The sequence below is a fragment of the Nicotiana attenuata genome, chromosome 2, assembly GCF_001879085.1.
Source record: "Nicotiana attenuata strain UT chromosome 2, NIATTr2, whole genome shotgun sequence".
NCBI lineage: Eukaryota > Viridiplantae > Streptophyta > Magnoliopsida > Solanales > Solanaceae > Nicotiana > Nicotiana attenuata.
The window spans coordinates 53,972,436-53,991,846 of record NC_031990.1 but is presented as its reverse complement, the minus strand read 5'-3'; the positions used below and the strand labels follow the sequence as shown (position 1 = coordinate 53,991,846).

At 37.8% G+C, this 19,411-nt stretch overlaps 1 protein-coding gene across 2 annotated transcripts; it reads left to right on the top strand.

Moving 5' to 3' along the window:
• On the top strand, window positions 4,009-7,375 carry LOC109210246 (plant intracellular Ras-group-related LRR protein 4-like). 2 transcript variants are annotated; one of them, XM_019373631.1, is made up of 6 exons: window positions 4,009-4,301; window positions 4,430-4,497; window positions 4,693-5,327; window positions 5,491-6,404; window positions 6,530-6,721; window positions 7,055-7,375. In XM_019373631.1, the coding sequence occupies exons 2-5, from the start codon at window positions 4,478-4,480 to the stop codon at window positions 6,674-6,676; spliced, it is 1,716 nt and encodes a 571-aa protein (XP_019229176.1). In that variant the 5' UTR covers window positions 4,009-4,301; window positions 4,430-4,477; the 3' UTR covers window positions 6,677-6,721; window positions 7,055-7,375. The 2 variants fall into 2 exon arrangements, with proteins under 2 accessions (XP_019229176.1, XP_019229184.1); XM_019373639.1 differs by lacking the exon at window positions 4,430-4,497 and having other exon boundaries at window positions 4,010-4,301.

The window sequence follows — 19,411 nt, the reverse complement described above, 5'->3', positions numbered from 1 at the left end:
GGTGGTGGAATCAAGAGGTAAAGCGATAGTTGAGGCTTGAATTATGTCCGTGGCATCGAGGTAAGTGTTTGGTCTAACCTTAGCTTGAGGGATTAGAAGTTGCGTCCTATTTTCTACGTGTTATCTATTGAGTACGGCGTACAGGCATGGTGACGAGTATCTATACGTTGGTGTCAAGCATGCCCGTGAGTCTTATGTTATGATTAATGTGACTCCGTTTGTATTGTTCATCTTTAATGTGATGATTGCTATTGTTGAGTAAGGCTTGTGGAAAGAATATTGGCATTTGAACATTGAAGAGCGTTGGCTCAAGTGGTAAAGTGATTTGTGGGAGAGTAATTGGTAATTGAACCTTATAGAGCATTGGCTCAAATTGTGAATCGAGTTGTGAAGTAAATGTGAGAAAGAAAAGAGGATTATGATATTGTCTCCCTTGCCGGGATATTGTTGTTAATGTTATCTCCCTTGCCGGGACGTTATTATTTTGACCTTGTTTTCCCTTGCCGGGATATGATTGTTGTACTATTGTTCCCTTGCCGGGATTTAATTGTGAATTTGTTGATCTCCTTGCCCTTACTGCTTTGTGATTATTGCTTGGGTGAGGAAGAGTGTTAAAGCACGAAGGGTGATGCTGTGCATTGTTTTGGTGAGAGAGTGTTAAAGCACGAAGGGCGATGTCGTGCATTGTTTTGGTGAGAAAGTGTTAAAGCACGAAGGGTGATGTCGTGTATGATTTTGTTAGGAAGAGTGTTAAAGCACGAAGGATGATGTCGTGCCGCACGATATACAATTACGTGCCAATTATATTGATATTTATGGTGAAGACGAGAGTAAAAGCACGAAGGGTGATACCGTGCAGATTATATTGATTCTTATGGTGAGGACGAGAGTTAAAGCACGAAGGGTGGTGCCGTGCATTTGTTTGATTTCTGATTCTTGTTGAAAATTGAGTATGGTGTTCCTTATATTTTCCTGTTGTTCTCCTGTTATCATTTGATGTTTCCCCGCAGCATGTTTCCCCCTCCCATCCTTGACTGTACATTTCTGCTTTTATTTTTTTTCGTTGTATATGATTTAACTGCACAGATTTATTTGGTAGTCTGGTCTTAGCCTCGTCACTACCTCGCCGAGGTTAGGCTAGGCACTTACCAGCACATGGGGTCGGTTGTGCTGATACTATCCTCTGCACTCTTTTGTGCAGATCCCGGTGCTATAGCTTACGGATTCGCAGTAAGATTGCATCTTCTTGCTCTTCAGGCGACCCGAGGTAGTCCTGCAGGCGTCCGCAGGCCTTGGGGTCTCCTTCTATCTTTTATCCTATTTCTTCATGTATTTCCAGAGACAGTGTTGCATTACCCTTTTTCAGACCTTTATTTGTAGTACTCCTAGACCGTCTGTGAAATTGTGATACCAGTCTTGGGTAGTTTATGTATGGATTGGTATTGGCATCCTTATTGATATATTATGTTCAGTCTTCCGCTTACTAAATTCCGCTGTGTTATTTAATATTGGCTATTAATTGTTAATGGAATAAAAAAAATGGACACAAGGTAAATATTTCAATTGGTTGGCTTGCCTAGCTTTCATTAGTAGGCGCCATCACGACTCCCGAGGGTGGGAAATCCGGGTCGTGACATAAGTACATTGTATTGTTATTTTAAATATAATATTTGTGTTAATTGTTACTTAAATTTTACTGTACCGTATCGTTTAAATTTGTCGTTATGTAACGACGAAAAGTGCCACTTTATAGAGCGACCGATTTTCTTATTTTTTTCTCTCATCTTGCCCTTTTTTATTATTAAATAATCTCATTTTATTCACTACCCTACATTTTTATATAATAATATTACCTCGTACCTTACTTTTTCTTTATAATATTACATGTTTGTTCTTTATATTGTTGATGCAGGACATCATGAAACTACGACAAATAATAGAATTTTATCCAAACATTACATACATTAAAACGATATAGTACAATATAATGCTATATGATATATTATAAAATAATACATGGCCGGCTTTTGGGTAAAGCCACTCAAGCCCAAGCTTTAGGCCCCCAACTTTAGGGGCCCCCACTCTTTACCCTAATTTTTTTTTAAATTAAGTATTTCTACTCTTATTACATATCTTGGCAAAAACTGAAAAGGAAAAAATATCTACGTTCCTTAAAATTGGGCCCCTAACATGTAAATACAAAATTTATGAAAGAAATCAAGTGATTATGTCTTTTTCTCATTAAATATTATGCATATCTTTCCACTTTCTACTTGGTTTTCACAATATCCTATATTTTTTTTAATGTTTCTCCGTTCACACCAAACGTTACTACTATTATATTTTTCCTTTGTGCCTTCAAGAGATCCTATTGTTCTGCATTTTTCGTCTATCAAGTTAAAGTCTACGAGAAGTATATTGTGAAAGCAACAAATATTTATTTTCATATCAAGTTAATGAATCAGGTTCTTCTATTCCAACTTTTTAGTATTAGTTTTCATCTAACATTTATTTTTCTTGATATTTCAATGCGTATGCATATATTATCCTTTTAGTGTTTATCAAATTTTAAATATATCAAATAGAGAGTATGAATCTGGTTATTCAAAACTTAAGGAAAAAAAAAGTTGAATCATTGATCCAATCCCAAAAAAGAAGAGATGATAGTACTCTAGTCGATATACTCTATCAGATAAAAAGACTTGATTCTTTTTATATGCATATATTGCTTATAGAATAATAATAACAGTTCCTGTAACAATCGCCTCTGGTCGTCCTCGATCACAAACTAGAAACTTGAAAGAAGTTTTTCTAAACTAAAATTGATAAAATCTTACTTTAAATCAAGCATGGCGCAAGAAAGATTGAATGGATTAGCTATATTACCGATTGAAAAAAAAAATTATTAAAAAAAATTTATAATAAAATAATTATTCATAATTTTATATCTCAAAAAGCTAGAAATTAGATTTGAAATAAATTATGTATATAAGATTTTTTTTTTTGGAAAAAAGTTAAAGGCCTCTTCTGCTAGCCTCCAATAGTGTTGAGCCGCACCTGAAATAATACATAACAACCATCCAAACAAGTTTGTTAACTGAATTATAAAAAGTACATACGTTCAGCATGTCATAATTTCTACTAGCAAATTGCAATCGTCATGGCATGCAAGACGTAGCAAGTTGATATCAGAAGATTTTAATTTAAAACGTGATATTACTGACTTCAATCACCTTCCTACAGCGTTATTAGGTAAGAGTTATCATCTTACCGTGTGAACAACACACACACACAAAAAGAGATAATTGTAATAAACAATTATAAAGATGTTTATAAAACATAAAGAAACCTGAAATAAAATGCCGGCAGCGCGAAGATGATATCAAATGGAAGGGGTGTCAGTCCAGTCACAATGTCACATACATCAATATCCATATCCATCACGGGATTCAAAATTTAAATTTTATTATTGAATATATATTTTTAAAATTATGAGTCTACATCTACAATTTGTTATAGTTTAGTAAATTTTATATATAAATTCATGCTCACGTTAAAAATTACAGGTTTAATTGAACCCATATTAGAAGGCCAAATTCGTCTATGCAGGGACAGAGCTAGCCTATCGAGTACGGATTTGACCGAAATCAGTAGCTTTAGTCTAACTAATGTATTTATCTTAAAAAATTCATTGAATATATATAAATTATTAATATAGAACATAATAACTTAAAAGAATAAAAATTCCGAACCCATAAATTTTAAATCTTGACTCCGTCTCTGCATCTATGTCAATATCATCACTTGCATTGAAATGCTACAAATATTTCTCCGAAAAGAAAGTTTGACAACCGTCCGAAAGAATCCTAGAAGAGCTGGGGATAATTTCGTCATTTGATAGTTTATCCGAGGTCATTTCCGGAAATCTGGCCGAACCGTTAGCTTTAAGTAGATCTCCGTTAGATAACCGATCAGTCATAATTGAGTCCACCGTAGTTTTAAATCAAATAATAATTGTCTTATCATAACTTCCCATTTTTTCTTTTTTAAAACTCCCTAATAATTTGGTATTCTTTTCATCCTAATAATAATGCATTTATCACAAAAGTGATAGTGGTATTTGGTATTTTGTTGAGCTGTATAAATAAATTATCATACCTCAATGGATGTCGTTGGATTTTCCACAGAACCAAACAAGACTTCCATTTCTCTCTTAGAAGATAACTCATCCTCTTTTTTCTTCTTTCCTCTTCACTGTGTAAATTTCAGAAACATTGTTGAGAGAAAAGCCACTGAATAATGTGAGTAAATTTTCTTTCCTTAAGTGGAGCTTGATGTTTTGTTAGTGGAAGTTTTTTATTTTTTCCTTTTTTTCCTTTTTCGGTTTATTTTCCTTTTTTTGAGTGTTTTTTCCGTGTTTTCACAACAGTTGTTTTCAAGATAGGAAAAAACGGCGAAAAATAAGCTTTCCTTTTGCATGTCTGCATATGGCCAAAGGTTTGAAATTATAGTCATCGTTGATTGGCGCTTTCTAGAAACTTGTAGAAAGAAAATTGAATTAAGGTTTTTCTATTGATTTCATAAAAGCGAAATTCGTCTTTGGTTTTTGCTTTGAAAAATACAAAACAAAGAAAAAAAGGCGAGTGGAGTCTGATTTTTGTGGCCGTTTTCTTTTTTCTTCAAAAATTTCAGAAAATTAGTGAAAATGGGATCATCAGGAAAGTCGAATGACGAGATTGTGGAAGAAATCATGCGAATACATCGATGTCTACCGGCAAGGCCATCGATTGAAGAAGTTGAAGCTGCAAAAGCGTTAATTGGGAACCTGGAGAAAGAAGATCAGCTAAAATTAGATGCAATTACGAGGCAAAATAAAAGGAAAGATGTTCCAGAAGAGCTGTTCAGAATTTTGCAAGAGATGCAGAGGAATTTTGTTCATTTCCAGAGCAAAGAGCAGAAATGGGAGGCTATGAAACTTTTAGATCTCGATAATGTTCACTCTCTGTTCGACGATTTGATTCAGAGAGCTTCCAAATGTTTGCCTTCTAAATCTCAGGCTAATGATAACTCAGCTTCCTTCTCCGGCAGCAGCAGCTTAAATTCTCCGGCAGTTACAGCAACTGCGACTGCAATTACTCCTTCGTCCAGCTTTTATAACACGAAAGAGCCTGTTAAAGTGGCTGAAATGTTTAGTAGAGATGATAGTTACTTGAATAAGGCAAAGGCCACGTATCTTGTGGATGGAATTGGTGTTGGGCTTCGATCTGGGGATGCTTTGTCAAGGCCCAAGATTGTTGATTCCACTTTAAAGCCAGCAACAACTAGTGGTATGTTACATCTATTTGCTGCACCATATTTGGTTATGCACTTTTAGCAATTTTGGTTTCTTATGTTTGCTTTCTAGAATTTGACTATATAAGTTATTGTTTTATTGTGTTTGAGTCAGTGTTCTTATTTTGATCTAGAAGATGCTGGTTATTTTGTTTGTAGGTCAAGATGGTGAGAAATTAAGTTTGATTAAGCTTGCTAGTATGATTGAAGTGTCATCTAAAAAAGGAAGTCAAGAGCTTATCCTTAAGAATAAGTTGTCGGACCAGGTGGAATGGCTTCCAGATTCTATGGGGAAGCTGTCAAGTTTGATTACTTTGGATTTGTCTGAGAATCGCATAACTGTCCTGCCTACCACTATAGGGGGGCTTTCGTCATTGCAAAAGCTAGATTTGCATTCGAACAAAATCGTTGAACTGCCTGATTCCATTGGAGATCTGCTTAACTTGGTCTATCTTGATCTCAGTGCAAATAACTTGAAGTTGTTGCCCGCGAGTTTTGCGAGGTTAGCTCACCTTCAAGAACTTGATCTGAGCTCCAACATGCTATCAGTACTCCCTGAGACAGTTGGCTCCTTAGTAAGTCTAAAGAAATTGATTGTGGAAACTAATGACCTTGAGGAACTTCCTCACACTATTGGTCAATGTACTTCACTCAAGGAGCTTCGTGCAGACTATAACCGGCTGAAAGCTCTTCCTGAAGCAGTGGGACGAATTGAGTCTTTGGAGATTCTGTCTGCACGGTACAATAACATCAGGCAATTGCCTACGACTATGTCATCCCTTACAAGTTTGAAAGAGCTCAATGTTAGTTTCAATGAAATTGAAGCCATGCCTGAGAGCTTGTGTTTTGCTACTAAGCTGGTCAAGCTGAACATTAGCAACAATTTTGCAGACCTGCAGTCACTACCAAGGTCCATTGGCAACCTTGAGTTGCTAGAAGAATTGGACATGAGTAACAACCAGATTAGAATTCTTCCAGACTCATTTAGGATGCTCTCAAGTTTGCGGGTCCTTAAAACCGAAGGAAATCCTTTGGAAGTGCCACCAGGAAACATCGCTGAGAAGGGAGCACAGGTTTGTTTCCATTTTACTATGTTGGTGCTTTCTGATTTTTTTATCCTAGTTCTTTTTTCCTAGCTATTCTTGTTGTTCTTAGATGATTGGATTACTTAATTATGCTTTGTTGCTATGCTCTGCAGGCTGTTGTTCAGTATATGGCTGATCTGGTAGCCAATAGGGATGTGAAGGCGCAGCCGGTGAAGAAGAAGAAATCCTGGGCTCAGATATGCTGCTTTTCAAGATCCAACAAACGTCAGCGCAATGGTGGGGACTATGTTAATGCCTGATGTGCTGCAGTTTGGATACAAATGTTTGAACACACTATACATATGGTATGCTATTTCTCCTTCTTACCAAGTTTGTTAGTATGGTTTCTTAATTAGATTTCAACGTTCTTGGAACTGACCAAGCAGCTTCCAAGAGGAGATGATTCTTAGCTCGTGTATAGGCACTGATTACTGATATATTTCTTTAAGTTATTTATTCTCCTCTGCTATTCTTATCTGTTCATTTTCTCAGTTAACAAATTGAAATGGTGCCCTATACATGCTGGTTTGCGTTAATAAATTGAAATGGTGCACTGTACATGCTGGTTTGCGTTAATTACAATAATGAAATGTAGGGTTCTAAAGGGTACACCTCACATGCTTTGTTATCTGTTATAGGAAAATGAGCTGTGATTGGGCTGGAAGAGTCAGCTGCCAGTTTGGTTGAATTCAACCATTTTTTGCCAGCAAATCAAGCCATTTTGTTGTTCCAGATCTGGCACTAATCCTTGCCACGTGTTCCTTTCGTTCTTTTTTCCTCATTTTGTTTAATTCCATGTAATTCTTTACTCCTCTGTGTTGTTATTCAGCTGTAACTTTTCCTCTTTGACAATGTAAAATGAGATGTAAAATTTTTATTACACGGAACACGAGGTTGAAATTTCTCGTGTTTGACTTCCCCTAAAAGTAAATTAATATTGAGTTTACTGGGTTTCATAATTTCTGATTTGATGGAATATATTTTTTATTTTTTGCCTCCTTTCTGGTATCGAGAAGTCAGCCTAATATATTTCCATTATCCACTTGGGTTCTAGAACGATGCATTTGTTTGGAATCTCATTATTTTTTGTAGAGGAATGTTGCTAAGGTCAAATGAGGGATGCTTAGAAACGGAGTCTTGTTAATAAAATTTTAAGGGCGGCCATGACATTGTGTACCAAATACATTTGACCTATTTGGCTAGATTTCTATACTATGTCCAAATTGGATTTATGACTATTCCCGTACATGTAAAGTATACTTATATACACGTATAAATATGCCGAAATACCCAACTGCAGCAGCCATTTCTTTACTGGGTGCATTATTATTCTCACTGAGTCATCATTACTATATTATATCATTATTTCTCGAGACAAATGCCCTATAAGAAGGTAGTTGACCTTACTTTTATTAAGCGGAAAAGACTCTTTATTTGAATCAAATTATCAGAGTACGTTACTTTAAGATCAAATTCAAATGGTAAAGGGTGAATTTCCAATATAGGTTAGGGGAGATGGCATAATTGTTGGTCATAGTCCCCAGGATCAAATAGGTCTACTTTTGTTAAAGCTGGAAATCGATATGACAATGATGGGCGACTACTTTGTTCTGTAAATATAATATGTATTGGTTTTAATTGTTTAAAGTAGTCCAATAATTATACTAGGGGTGTACAAATGAGACCGACAAACCGCACCAACCCGATAATTCGAGTCAAACCGAGAAAAAAAACTGACTATGGTTTGGTGTTGGAAAAAAATCCGACCATATTTGGTTTGGTTTGGTTTGGTTTTAACTAGAAAAAGTCAACTTGAAACCAAACCAATCCGACATTATATGTATAGAAGTGTTAAATATATTTAATACATAAAATATTTATTGTAGTGTAGTTTATAAATATTTCTTAAGTTTTTTCATAATTTTATCTTTCACGTATTATTTCAAGCTCGGACTTTATTTGGATGCTCCAATAAGTTTTATACTTCATAAATGTTAGCAACTCAAATAAATCCTAAACCAATATCAAACCAATACTAATATTAATAAAAGACATTCAACTCAATTGTACTATCAATAAAAATAGTGTTGGATATCTATTTTTTAGTTTTTTCGTGGTTTAGATGAAATGCATAACTTATTTTTCTTTTAGTGTTTAGTCATATAAATAATACTGTAGTACTTATTAGTCGTATTTATTTTAGCAACTTAATTAATAATTTTAAATTATGTTTTTTTTTCATTATGGCTTATTAATAATACTTATTTTATGCGATTTTAGTATCTTTGTTGTTGAATATTTTAGTACAATGCCATGACTCATCTCATATTTATATTATTTTATTGAAAAACAACTTATATAGTTCTATCTTACTAGGATTAAAGAAATATTTGGAGCACAAATTCTATATTTTGTGTTAAGAAGACTTTATGAAAAAAAAATCCCCGAAAAAAACCCGAAAACCCGAAAAAATATGAAATTAAAAAACTCGACTTTTATTGGTTTGTTTGGTCTTTAGATTTAATAACCCGATACAATTAGTTTGGTTTAATTATTTGAAAATCCGAACCAACCCGACTTATGTACCCCTAATTACTACTACGGTAATACTTCCCAGATAGTAGGTCCGTGAGAGTGAGCAACCCAAATGGACCAACCTTGTCTCCCTAAAAGATGAGGGATGCGCCTCCTCCAAGTATGTGCTTTGATTTTGCTTTATTCTGTCTCCTCGTGGTCGTTGTTTCTGCGAATTTTTTGTCAATAATTAACCATATATGAATAAGTTGATGATTGATTAACACATAATTGAACGTACACCAGTTGAAAATTTGGCCGCAGCTTAGACGTGCACAGATAATCTAATTACTCATTGAAAACATAACTACAGTACATAAGCGTTGATATTTGAATGAAGTGAAAAAAATAGGAATAGTTGTTTGACCAAAAAGTGTTAAACTATTATAAAACAATAAAAGAAGAATAAGAGTATTGCAGAGAAAAGTAGAGGGAGAGAATTCATAGGACCCCTCTATTTATAGGGAAAAAGTGACTTAGCCACCAAGTAAAATCTCTACAATCTCTCTAAAATATAGACATTCACCTTAAATAGAATCCTATTTATAACACTCCCCCTTGAATGTCTATTCAACAGATACTATGCCTCATTAAAACCTTAACTAAAATAAAACCAAGTGGAAAAAAAATTCTAGAGAAGGAAAAAGAGTAAACATATCTAAAATACGCCTTTTGGTTGCCTCGTTAAAAACCTTGCAAGGAAAATCCAGCGGGATAAAACCTTGTAAAGGAAAAAGAGTACAATGCGTATTAACTCCCCCTGATGAGAGCATCAATTTACATCCTTGAGCCTTCACATTCCAATCTTGTGCTAGCTTCTTGAAGGTTGACGTCGGCAGAGATTTGATGAATAAAATAGCCATATTAACTCCAATGAATATGTTGCCCCTTGAAAATCCTCATTATCACATTATCATGCTTATAGTTATAGCAAGATACATATGTGCACAAATTGCACTTAGGATTAGTACTTCATGTCCATGAATTCTATATGCTTTAAGCAATTTAAATCTTTTAGGAATTGTTAAGTCATATAAGCCAAATAAATAGACTTTAGATGCATATCAAGCTTTCATGTTATGTTAGACATATAAGATATCGAAAACGAATTGCACATATCATTGACTTTATACTTTCAAGTGTTTGAACTGCAGGTCCAAAACAACATGTCTTTCATATGAAACCAATTCTACTTGAATTGTTTCTCTAGACTTAAGATGCTCATATATATTTAGCGCTATCATAGATGTTGTCGACGGACATTTTATATCGGTTCCAACCTCCTTATTTTTTATATAGACATAACATAGAGATCTCTTCATTCATATATTCATGTACTTGAATCTCTCATGAGATTTTATGAAGTGTTATGTCATGTGATTTTCTAGATCACTTGCCTCCTTTATTATGATCATTTTGATCATTTTCTCATCTTCTTTATCAAGAATTTTATTTGAAACCGATTTGTCTATACGCTTTAAGCGTACCATAAACCTTGTCCTTCTAGGACTTATTCTAATAGGAGCATTTGCATTGAGAATATAGTTACTTTTTTTGGGGTAAGCAAATGCGTCTGGCATGCTTTGCAATATATTGCAAATGAATTATCTTTTATGAACTTCAAGTTCATATTATTTTATTGCATTTAGATGTACACATGATAATTCATTCCACGTAACTTTTTCTCAACTGTTTATCATGTCTCACCCTCATGTTAGAAAAACTAACTTACTTTCTAAACATTGAAAAACCCACTTTGTGCGTTATGGTGTTAATCAAAACATATACCGCATATCAATAATAATAAGATGGAATTATTTGATTCTTGACCCTGAATCATTTGTGGGGGGAGAATGTAATATACTTTGGTATATTACATATATCAAACTGATATAGATAACTTTGTTCTCATAAGCAATAGTTTAGCTATTAAGTGGAGGCACTCAATAAATTCTTTTGCTAAATCAATTGTGATGTAAACCAGCTTATCAAGATGAACTGTCTTGAATAGAAAATCTGGAAATTATGCTCGAAATTAATTATTGAGCAAGTTACCTCGCAAACACCATCTTGCGGGTTAATAATAATCGCACATGTAATCATCTCATAGATGCATCTTAGGGTATACATGGCAGGTGAATGGGGCCCATATTCACCTTTGATATTTCCAGCATTCATGGGATTTCAATCCCAATTTTAGTTGGTCAATTAATTAATGAGAACAAGCAATATAAGAGATTTCGTAAAGAACTTTCTAGTTCTTTAATATTTACCCATGTGAATTCTCTATTATTTTTGCACTTCATACTTAAATTGATATGGCTAAACCAATTATACCAACTGAATAAATTATCAATATTGATAAAGTTCAGATTTACACCATGACGTGTGCAATTATCAATAAACTCCAAGTTTATTATGACATGGATTTTTATATCAATAAATTCATTTTAGTGTGGTATTCTTTTATTTGTTTAGTACAAATTGAAGATAAAGCGTGTAACTTTTTAAATACATATTACCCCGCTATAAGTTGTAGTAACAGAAGATATTAAATCTTTCCTTTATTTATAGTCTCAATATAATCAACCGCTTTCGCGTATACTTTGAAAACTGAATAAGTTTCTTTGAGACTTACTACAACACAATACCTTATTGGTAATCAATTGTGTTTCTCCAAAATAGTATAATTGGCTCTTGCAGAGTTCTCAATTAATCTTGTAGTACCACATATTCATCAACATTCATATGGTGAATATCTCTTTTAACGAGAAAGTTATACCGGAAAAGGCCTAAAAATGCCACTCAACTTTCAGAAATGGTCTATCCACGCAATCCGTTAAAAAATGCTCATTTCATGCCACTGCCGTTAAAGAAATGGCCCATTCATGCTATTATTGACTAACGGCTCAATTTTTATTTTGCCCATCCATGCCACTTCCGTTAGTCAATAATGGCATGGATGGGCCATTTTTTTAACGGAAGTGGCATGAAATGAGCATTTTTTAACGGATTGCATGGATAGACCATTTCTGAAAGTTGAGTGGCATTTTTAGGCCTTTTTCGAAGTTATACCATTATGGTTATGGTCAAAATTATATGCAAGATTTGTTTCTTGCATTACCATTATCGTTTAATAATCACACTGCTAAAATATTTTGGCGTACAATAAGTACGTGACCAATGATTATTTATGCCATAATAATGACATTATATATCATCTCAAACCTCCTTTTAGAGGTGAGTGTGGTATATTCACTACCACTATCACATTCATATTCTTCCAAAAATGAATATGTATCAATAAATCACATGTTGTCACATTCACATCATGAATGGACCATAATCATTTATATGTGTTTTACAAAATCTCATGTCAAATCGTTGACAAACATTACTTTCACAGAGTGAAGGATTATTTTGAGAATCCTTATTATTCTCATTATCACAATTATGACGATTATAATTTCGTCTATTACCACGTCCACATCCATTGATACATTCATAGTAGTTAATTTGTCTTCTTTCAGACTTATCACATACCGCTATCACATTCTCTTAAGGGAATGAGAATGGAGCAAATTCAATGGGACGGGTTTTCACTCTTTGTGCCCATAATCATACATGAATTTGATCATGGCAAGACATAGAAATTTTACCACTTTGGGTGGTTATAATTTCTTTCAAATTCCATTAGAGTTACAATCAAAATTTATTGTCTTTGCTTGTATTTAAAATCAAATTATAGAATGTCAAGAATTTAAAAGCGAAAAATAAAGTAAAATACTTACCTTAAATCCAGAATTTAATCATGAAGGAAGTTCATGGAATAATTGACAATCACTATGCTCAATCCTAAAGCTTCTACTCAATTGGTTAGAGTCTCGTACTGATAACGTGTTATAAAACAATAAAAGAAGAAGAACAGTATTGCAAAAGAAAAGTAGAGAGTGAGAATTCTTATTGATTTTAGGATCAATTACAATAGAATAGAACCCCTCTATTTATAGGGAAAGTGACTTAGCCATCAAGTAATAAACCCTAAAATCTCTCTAAAATATAGACATTCACCTTAAATAGAATCCTATTTATAACATAAACCTTTTTGTTAAACTAATTAAATAAATGATAATGGGTGAATTCTAAATATATATAATAAATCCTAGATCCAAGATTGATGGATAACAATAATATAAAACTGCATTCAAGGCTATTAAATACCAAGGTGGTTTTTAATGATATTGTTATGAATGAAAGAGGGGATAATGAAAAGCAATAAATATGATAAAATGACAATAAATGTAAATAGAGAGAATGATTCACCCAAATATTTAATGAGGTTGATGATTCTCTCTCTAATAATGATGTAAGGCAATCAGACGTGGGAATATAGAAAACTTTCTCGGATCTGATGTGAGAAAGCTGGGGACAAACAACAAATTAAATTTTTTGTAAAGATAATGTTTGTGGTTCCTTGAGAGTCAACTTTTCTAGAGAGAGCTTATCATATAGAATATTACATACCCCTTTCCTTCTCTCTCTCTTCCTACTTATATGGGACATATCCCTTACCTACTGAAAGTACAAGTGCAGAGAATCTTCTGCAGAATATTCCTTTAAAATATCTTATTGCTAAACTATCCGTTTTGGCCGATCTGAGTGTTCGACCTCGACCTTAGCTGCTCGGCTCGCCAATGTTACTTCTTAAGCATGACCTCAGCCTAATTGACTCGATTTCCCTCTCTCAGGCGAGGTCCCCTTGATCAAATTTTGACCCATTCAGTTAGTCCCTCTGCCCGTCGGGGTTGTCTTTGGACGAGCTCGATGGGCGGATTTTGCCAGTTGCAATTTTGAGAAATTTGAGCACGTTGGCCGAGGAGTGACCCTTTTATGGTGAAGTAATGATGTGGCACTTCAAGAGCCACATCTGACCGTTACGTCAGTTTGAAATGACATCATTTTATCATGCGTCATTATGGCGCATGTTCCCAATACGTTACGGCGTTTCCCGCGCCTCTTCCGTTTCAAAATTAATGAGGCGGCGTTTGGGCTTTCTCGATCAGGGTGCCCATATTCTTATAAATAGGGATGGGCATTTCTTACTTGAGCTATTGCATTTCTTAAGCTTTTAAAACCCCAAGCTTTTCCTTCTTTAATTTTTCTGCACCTGTGTTTTCTTCCACCCTTTAGCGTTTTCCGCCATTGTCATCTTTTTCACTTTTGCATTTCCTTTTCATACACAATCAGAAAAATGGCTAGTGCCCTAATCTTGAGGGAGCCTCTGATTCTGTAGCTTTGGCTGTAGACATGCCTCCACATGATGAAGAAGTAGCCATGGTAGAAGACGAGAATTTCCCAATATGAGATAGTTCCACGTTCGGGGAAGGCTAGGTCAGATTTCAAGAACGCACCTGATGGCAATCATGAACCCGTCGTTTCTGAGATGGATGCGGCGACGCTGGTTGCATTTAGGGCTAAATGGCGAATCCCGGCCCACGTCGAACTTATCCCTGCTGGTAGCGATGTAGTGCAAGTGCATCGCCCAAGGTACTGTGCATTTTATGCGTACTCGTTCGTTGTCGGCTATACACTTGCTCTTCCTTCCTTGGCGGAGGATTTTTGCCGTCATTACGGTGTGTTCCCGGCTCAGCTTTCCCCGTACATATACAAGATTTTCTTTATGCTTATCAAGTACGCGGAGCTGGACAACCGTGGTATTTCTCTCCGCCATCTGTTTCATCTCTTCGCCCTGAGTTTTCATAGGGGCACGATGATACACCTGCGCCAGCGTGGGACCAAGGGATTGGTGGTGAAGATGGACGATAAAACTAATCGCCATTTTTGGGCCAATTTCTTCTACGTGAGGACGGATCACGTGGTATCGAACCCTAGCGGATTCCCCGAGGAGTGGAACTTTGCTCGTAAGTGTTTTCTCCCAAATGACTTTGTTGTTTCTTTTTGGCGATCTGATCGTTCTCCTTTACTCTTTTTGCAACCGAGAGGGACCCTCCTTCGCTAGTTGTTGACATTCGCGACTGGGTGAGTCAGATTTTGCCTCACACGGTAGGGTTTTGTGATTGGTTGCAGTTTAATGAGAGGTTTCAGCGCAGGCCTGCGGCCGGTGAGTCACCTTGTTTTGATTTTAGTAATTTTGACCTTTGTATCATCCTTTCTTTCATTCTGTTTCTTATTTGTCTTTCTTTGTTGGTAGGTAGGAGGGCTTCAAGGAGGGCGAGGGCTCCCAAGCCTGCTTTTCGCCAGTCAGGTATTTTGGCCGGGCCAATACTCGCTGTGGCTGCAAGTGAGCCTGCTCAGACTGTTGTTACTCCTCGGACCCCGACCTCGCATGGTCCTAGCCGCCAAGCTGCTGCTCCGCTAGCGGAGATTCTGGCTTCTACAGTGTTTCACTTGGTCGATGAGTCGGACTAGGGCGAAGACAAAGAGGCTCTGCTGAAAAGTCGAATAGAGGTTGATGGAAGAGTGGTCGAAGAGGAGCCAGCGGGGGGCGAACCTGAGTTGACCACGACTGAGATGAGGGGCGGTACGACCTTGGATGTAGAGACTGTGCCTCTTTTGGATATGGAGATCACCTCCGTGGAAGAAGGGGAGCGACCATAAGCGGTTCTGATCATTCCGAGGAGTGATCCGTCAACGTCAGGGCAGGACAACGTTCCTTCTTCGGCTAAGGAGAGGGCGAAGAGAGTGATCGTAGATGATTACGAATCGGGCTTTGATGTCGACCCTGAGGAAACAAGGATATTCGATGAAGGGCTTACTCGGGTGGAGGTGAAACGGATGGATCCTCTCGCTTGATAGTAATCCCTTTGGACTGCGATTTGTCAGAGGATAAGGTGAGCATGGTTCCTTACTTTTCCCCGTTTTGCTCTGCCGCCGAAGATAGGACCCTTCAGGCGCTCCGGGATTCCGACCTATCACTAGGCATATCTGGGATGGCTCTGAGGGTGAGTTTCTTTCATCATTTCTGCAATTTGCATCTTTTTCCTCTTTCTATATTTACTAATTTTCTTCTTATTCTCTTTTTTTTTAGATTTTCATTTTGGAGATCGAGAGTTCCCGCCGAGAAGAGAGGCGGAAAGTTGTTTTTCAGAAGATGGTTTCGAAGTACGTCCGTTATCGTGACAAGTACCGTGAGATGCGTGTACGTTTTAGAGCAGGTGGTAATCTCCAGTCCCTTAGAGACGAATTGGGTTAGAAGGACGAGGAGCTTGTACGAACTATTGATAGATGCAGTGAGCTCGAGGGGTTGCTTAGGGCCAAGGACGACGAGCTCGAGGTGAGCAAGGGGGTCGTGGACGAGTGCATCGACCTTCAAGCGCAAGTGGCCATCCTGCGGGCTGAGCTTGAGAAAAGCTCAATTAGAGTTGTAGGCCTGAGTGATGAGTTGACTGAGAAAGTGGTAGAGTTAGTGAGGGCCGAGGAGGTTCGGGTAGCGGCTTTGGCGAAGGCGGCGCCATTAGAGAGCTCTATCCGCGTCCTTAGGTCTGAACGTGCGACTGATGCGGAAACGGCCGCGCAAAGGGAGGCGCGGCTTGATGAGCGAATTGGTGGGCTTGAGAAAGATGTTTCGAGCCTAAGTGAGCAAGTTGCCACTCTTGAGGCTGAGAAGGCACGGTTGTTGGCTCGACCTTCTTCCTCTCATATTCCAACGTTCCTCATGATTTATACGAGATGCGAATCCATGCAGAGGCAAAGCTGGCCATATATAGGAACTTGATGACGGCAGGGAAGGTTCCTGAGGCCAACTTCGAAAAATCCCATGTTAAAGCATGTGATGCCAGGCTTGCATGTGGTTATGACCCCGCCACGCTGGAGAACAGCGACGATGAAGAGGACTTGGATGGGCTTGCATCTGATGCTTGGTATGATGATGAGTATGCTGATGGCGCGGGTGATGGTGGAGATGGTGCTACTATGCCGGGCGGTGAAGGTGGCGATGGCGCAGGCGAAGATAATGTATTGTGATACTTATGTACTTAGTTTTTGTTCCTTTTCTTTATTTTTACTTCTTCTTCTTTTTTGTGAGGGGGTGGGGGAGTCTTTCTAGCCCTTTGTAAGATACTTTATTTTTTGGAATCGGATGACCAACTTTTTGTGGTATGTTCTTGGCTCTTTTCGCTTTTCTTCGAATGTTTTTCCTATGTAAGAGTTCTCAACTCTTAGTTGATTCGAACGAGGTAGAATGTTAATTAATTCGAGCGAAGTTGAATGCTAGTTGATTCGAACGAGGTCGAATGTTGAATAATCCGAACGAAGAATGTGAGTCGATTCGAGCGAGGTCGAATGTTGATAAATTCGAATGAAGTCGATTGTGAGTCGATTCGAGCGAAGTCAAATGATTTTATTCAAGCGAGGTCGAATGTTGACCAAATGATTCGAGCTAGGTCGAATGTGAGTCGGTTCGAGCAAGGTCGAATGTTGACTCTTAAGTGATTCGAACGAGGTCGAATGTGAGTCGATTCGAGCAAGGTCGAATGTTGACTCTTAAGTGATTCGAACGAGTTTGAATGTTAATTAATTCGAGCGAAGTCGAATGTGAGTCGATCCGAGCGAGGTCGAATGTTGATAAATTCGAACGAAGTCGATTGTGAGTCAATTTGAGCGAAGTCGAATGAGTCGATTCGAGCGAGGTCGAATGTTGACTCAAGTGATTAGAGCGAGGTCAAATGTGAGTCGATTCGAGCGAGGTCGAATGTTGACTCTTAAGTGATTCGAACGAGGTCGAATGTGAGTCGATTCGAGCGAGGTCGAATGTTGACTCTTAAGTGATTCGAACGAGGTCGAATGTGAGTCGGTTCGAGCAAGGTTGAATGTTGACCCTTGAGTGATTCGAACGAGGTTCGAATGTGAGAGGATTAGAGCGAGGATGAATGTTGACTCTTAAGTGATTCGAACGAGGTCGAATGTGAGTCGATTCGAACGAGGTCGAATGTTGACTCTTAGTTTGGCGTAATGTATGAACTTGGTAGAGATGAAAAACTCGTGTGTTTGCGTATTATGCTTTGTTTATACATTCATTGGAGAAGTTTACATGTTTTTGCTCTGTTCATGCATACATTGGAGAATTCCCATACATTGGAGAAGTCCAGTCTACGTAGTCCCTTTATTGGTCGACCTGGAAAAGTAGTTGAGAGGTCAAGCGATGAACTTATACTTAACTTCGAGACGCTCTCTTCGTCGCCTCGTTAAAAACCTCCCCGAGAAAACCCAATTGGGACAAAACTCGGGTAAGGGAAAAAAGAGTACGACTCGGGTGACGTCTATCCTTAGAATTTGAAGTATTTGAGGTGGGCGACGTTCCAATTGTTTGGTAGTAGTTTTCCCTCCATTGTTTCTAGCTGGAACGACCCTTTCCTTACTGCTGCCGTGATTTTGTATGGGCCGTCCCAGTTGGTTCCCAGTTTGGCTTCTCGTGGGTCTTTGCTTGCTTGTGTTTTTGCTTTGAGTACATAGTACCCGACTTTGAGTGGTCTGATCTTGGCTTTTTTGTTGTAGTAGCGTTCTGCTTGTTGTTTTTCAGCTATCATTCTTATGTAGGCCATGTCTCTCCGCTCTTCGACTTCGTCGAGGTCTTGCCTTCTACTTTTATCGTTGCTTGGCCCGATCTTGTTTGAATACCTTAGGCTTGGTTCACCGACTTCGACCGGTATTACGGCATTGGTCCCATAGACTAGTGAATATGGTGTTTCTCCTGTGCTCGTTTTTGGTGTAGTGTGGTATGCCCATAGCACTTCCGGAAGTAGTTCCGGCCATAGTCCCTTGGCGTTCTCGAGCTTTTTTTCATGATGTTCAATATTATTTTGTTGGAGGATTCCGCCTGACCATTTCCTGCGGGGTATTATGGCGTGGAGAGTATTCTTCTGAAGTTCCATTTTTCGAAGAACTCAGCGGACTTTTTTCCAGTGAACTGGGGACCGTTGTCGCAACTGATTTCTTTGGGGATGCCGAAGTGGCAGATGATGTTTCTCCATATGAATGTGATTAATTCTTGCTCGCGTATTTGGGTGAATGCACCTGCTTCTACCCACTTGGAGAAATAGTCATTTAAAACTAAAAGAAATCGTACATTACCTCGTCCCGTTGGGAGGAGTCCGACGATGTCCATTCCCCATTTGATGAAAGGCCAGGTCGAGGTGACTGAATGAAGGTGCTCGCCCGCTTGGTGAATCATGGGGGGCATATTTTTGGCATTGCTCGCACCTTTTGACGAAGTCGGCGGCCTCCTTTTTCATCGTGGGCCAATAGTAGCCTGCTCTTATGAGGCATCTGATGAGAGCTCGGTTGTCGGTGTGAGCTCCGTAGTGGCCTTCGTTTACTTCTTCGAGCACGCGACGCGTTTGATTTGGTACTAAGCACTTTGCTAGGGGACCATCAAACGTTCTTTTATACAAGTCGTTATTAAC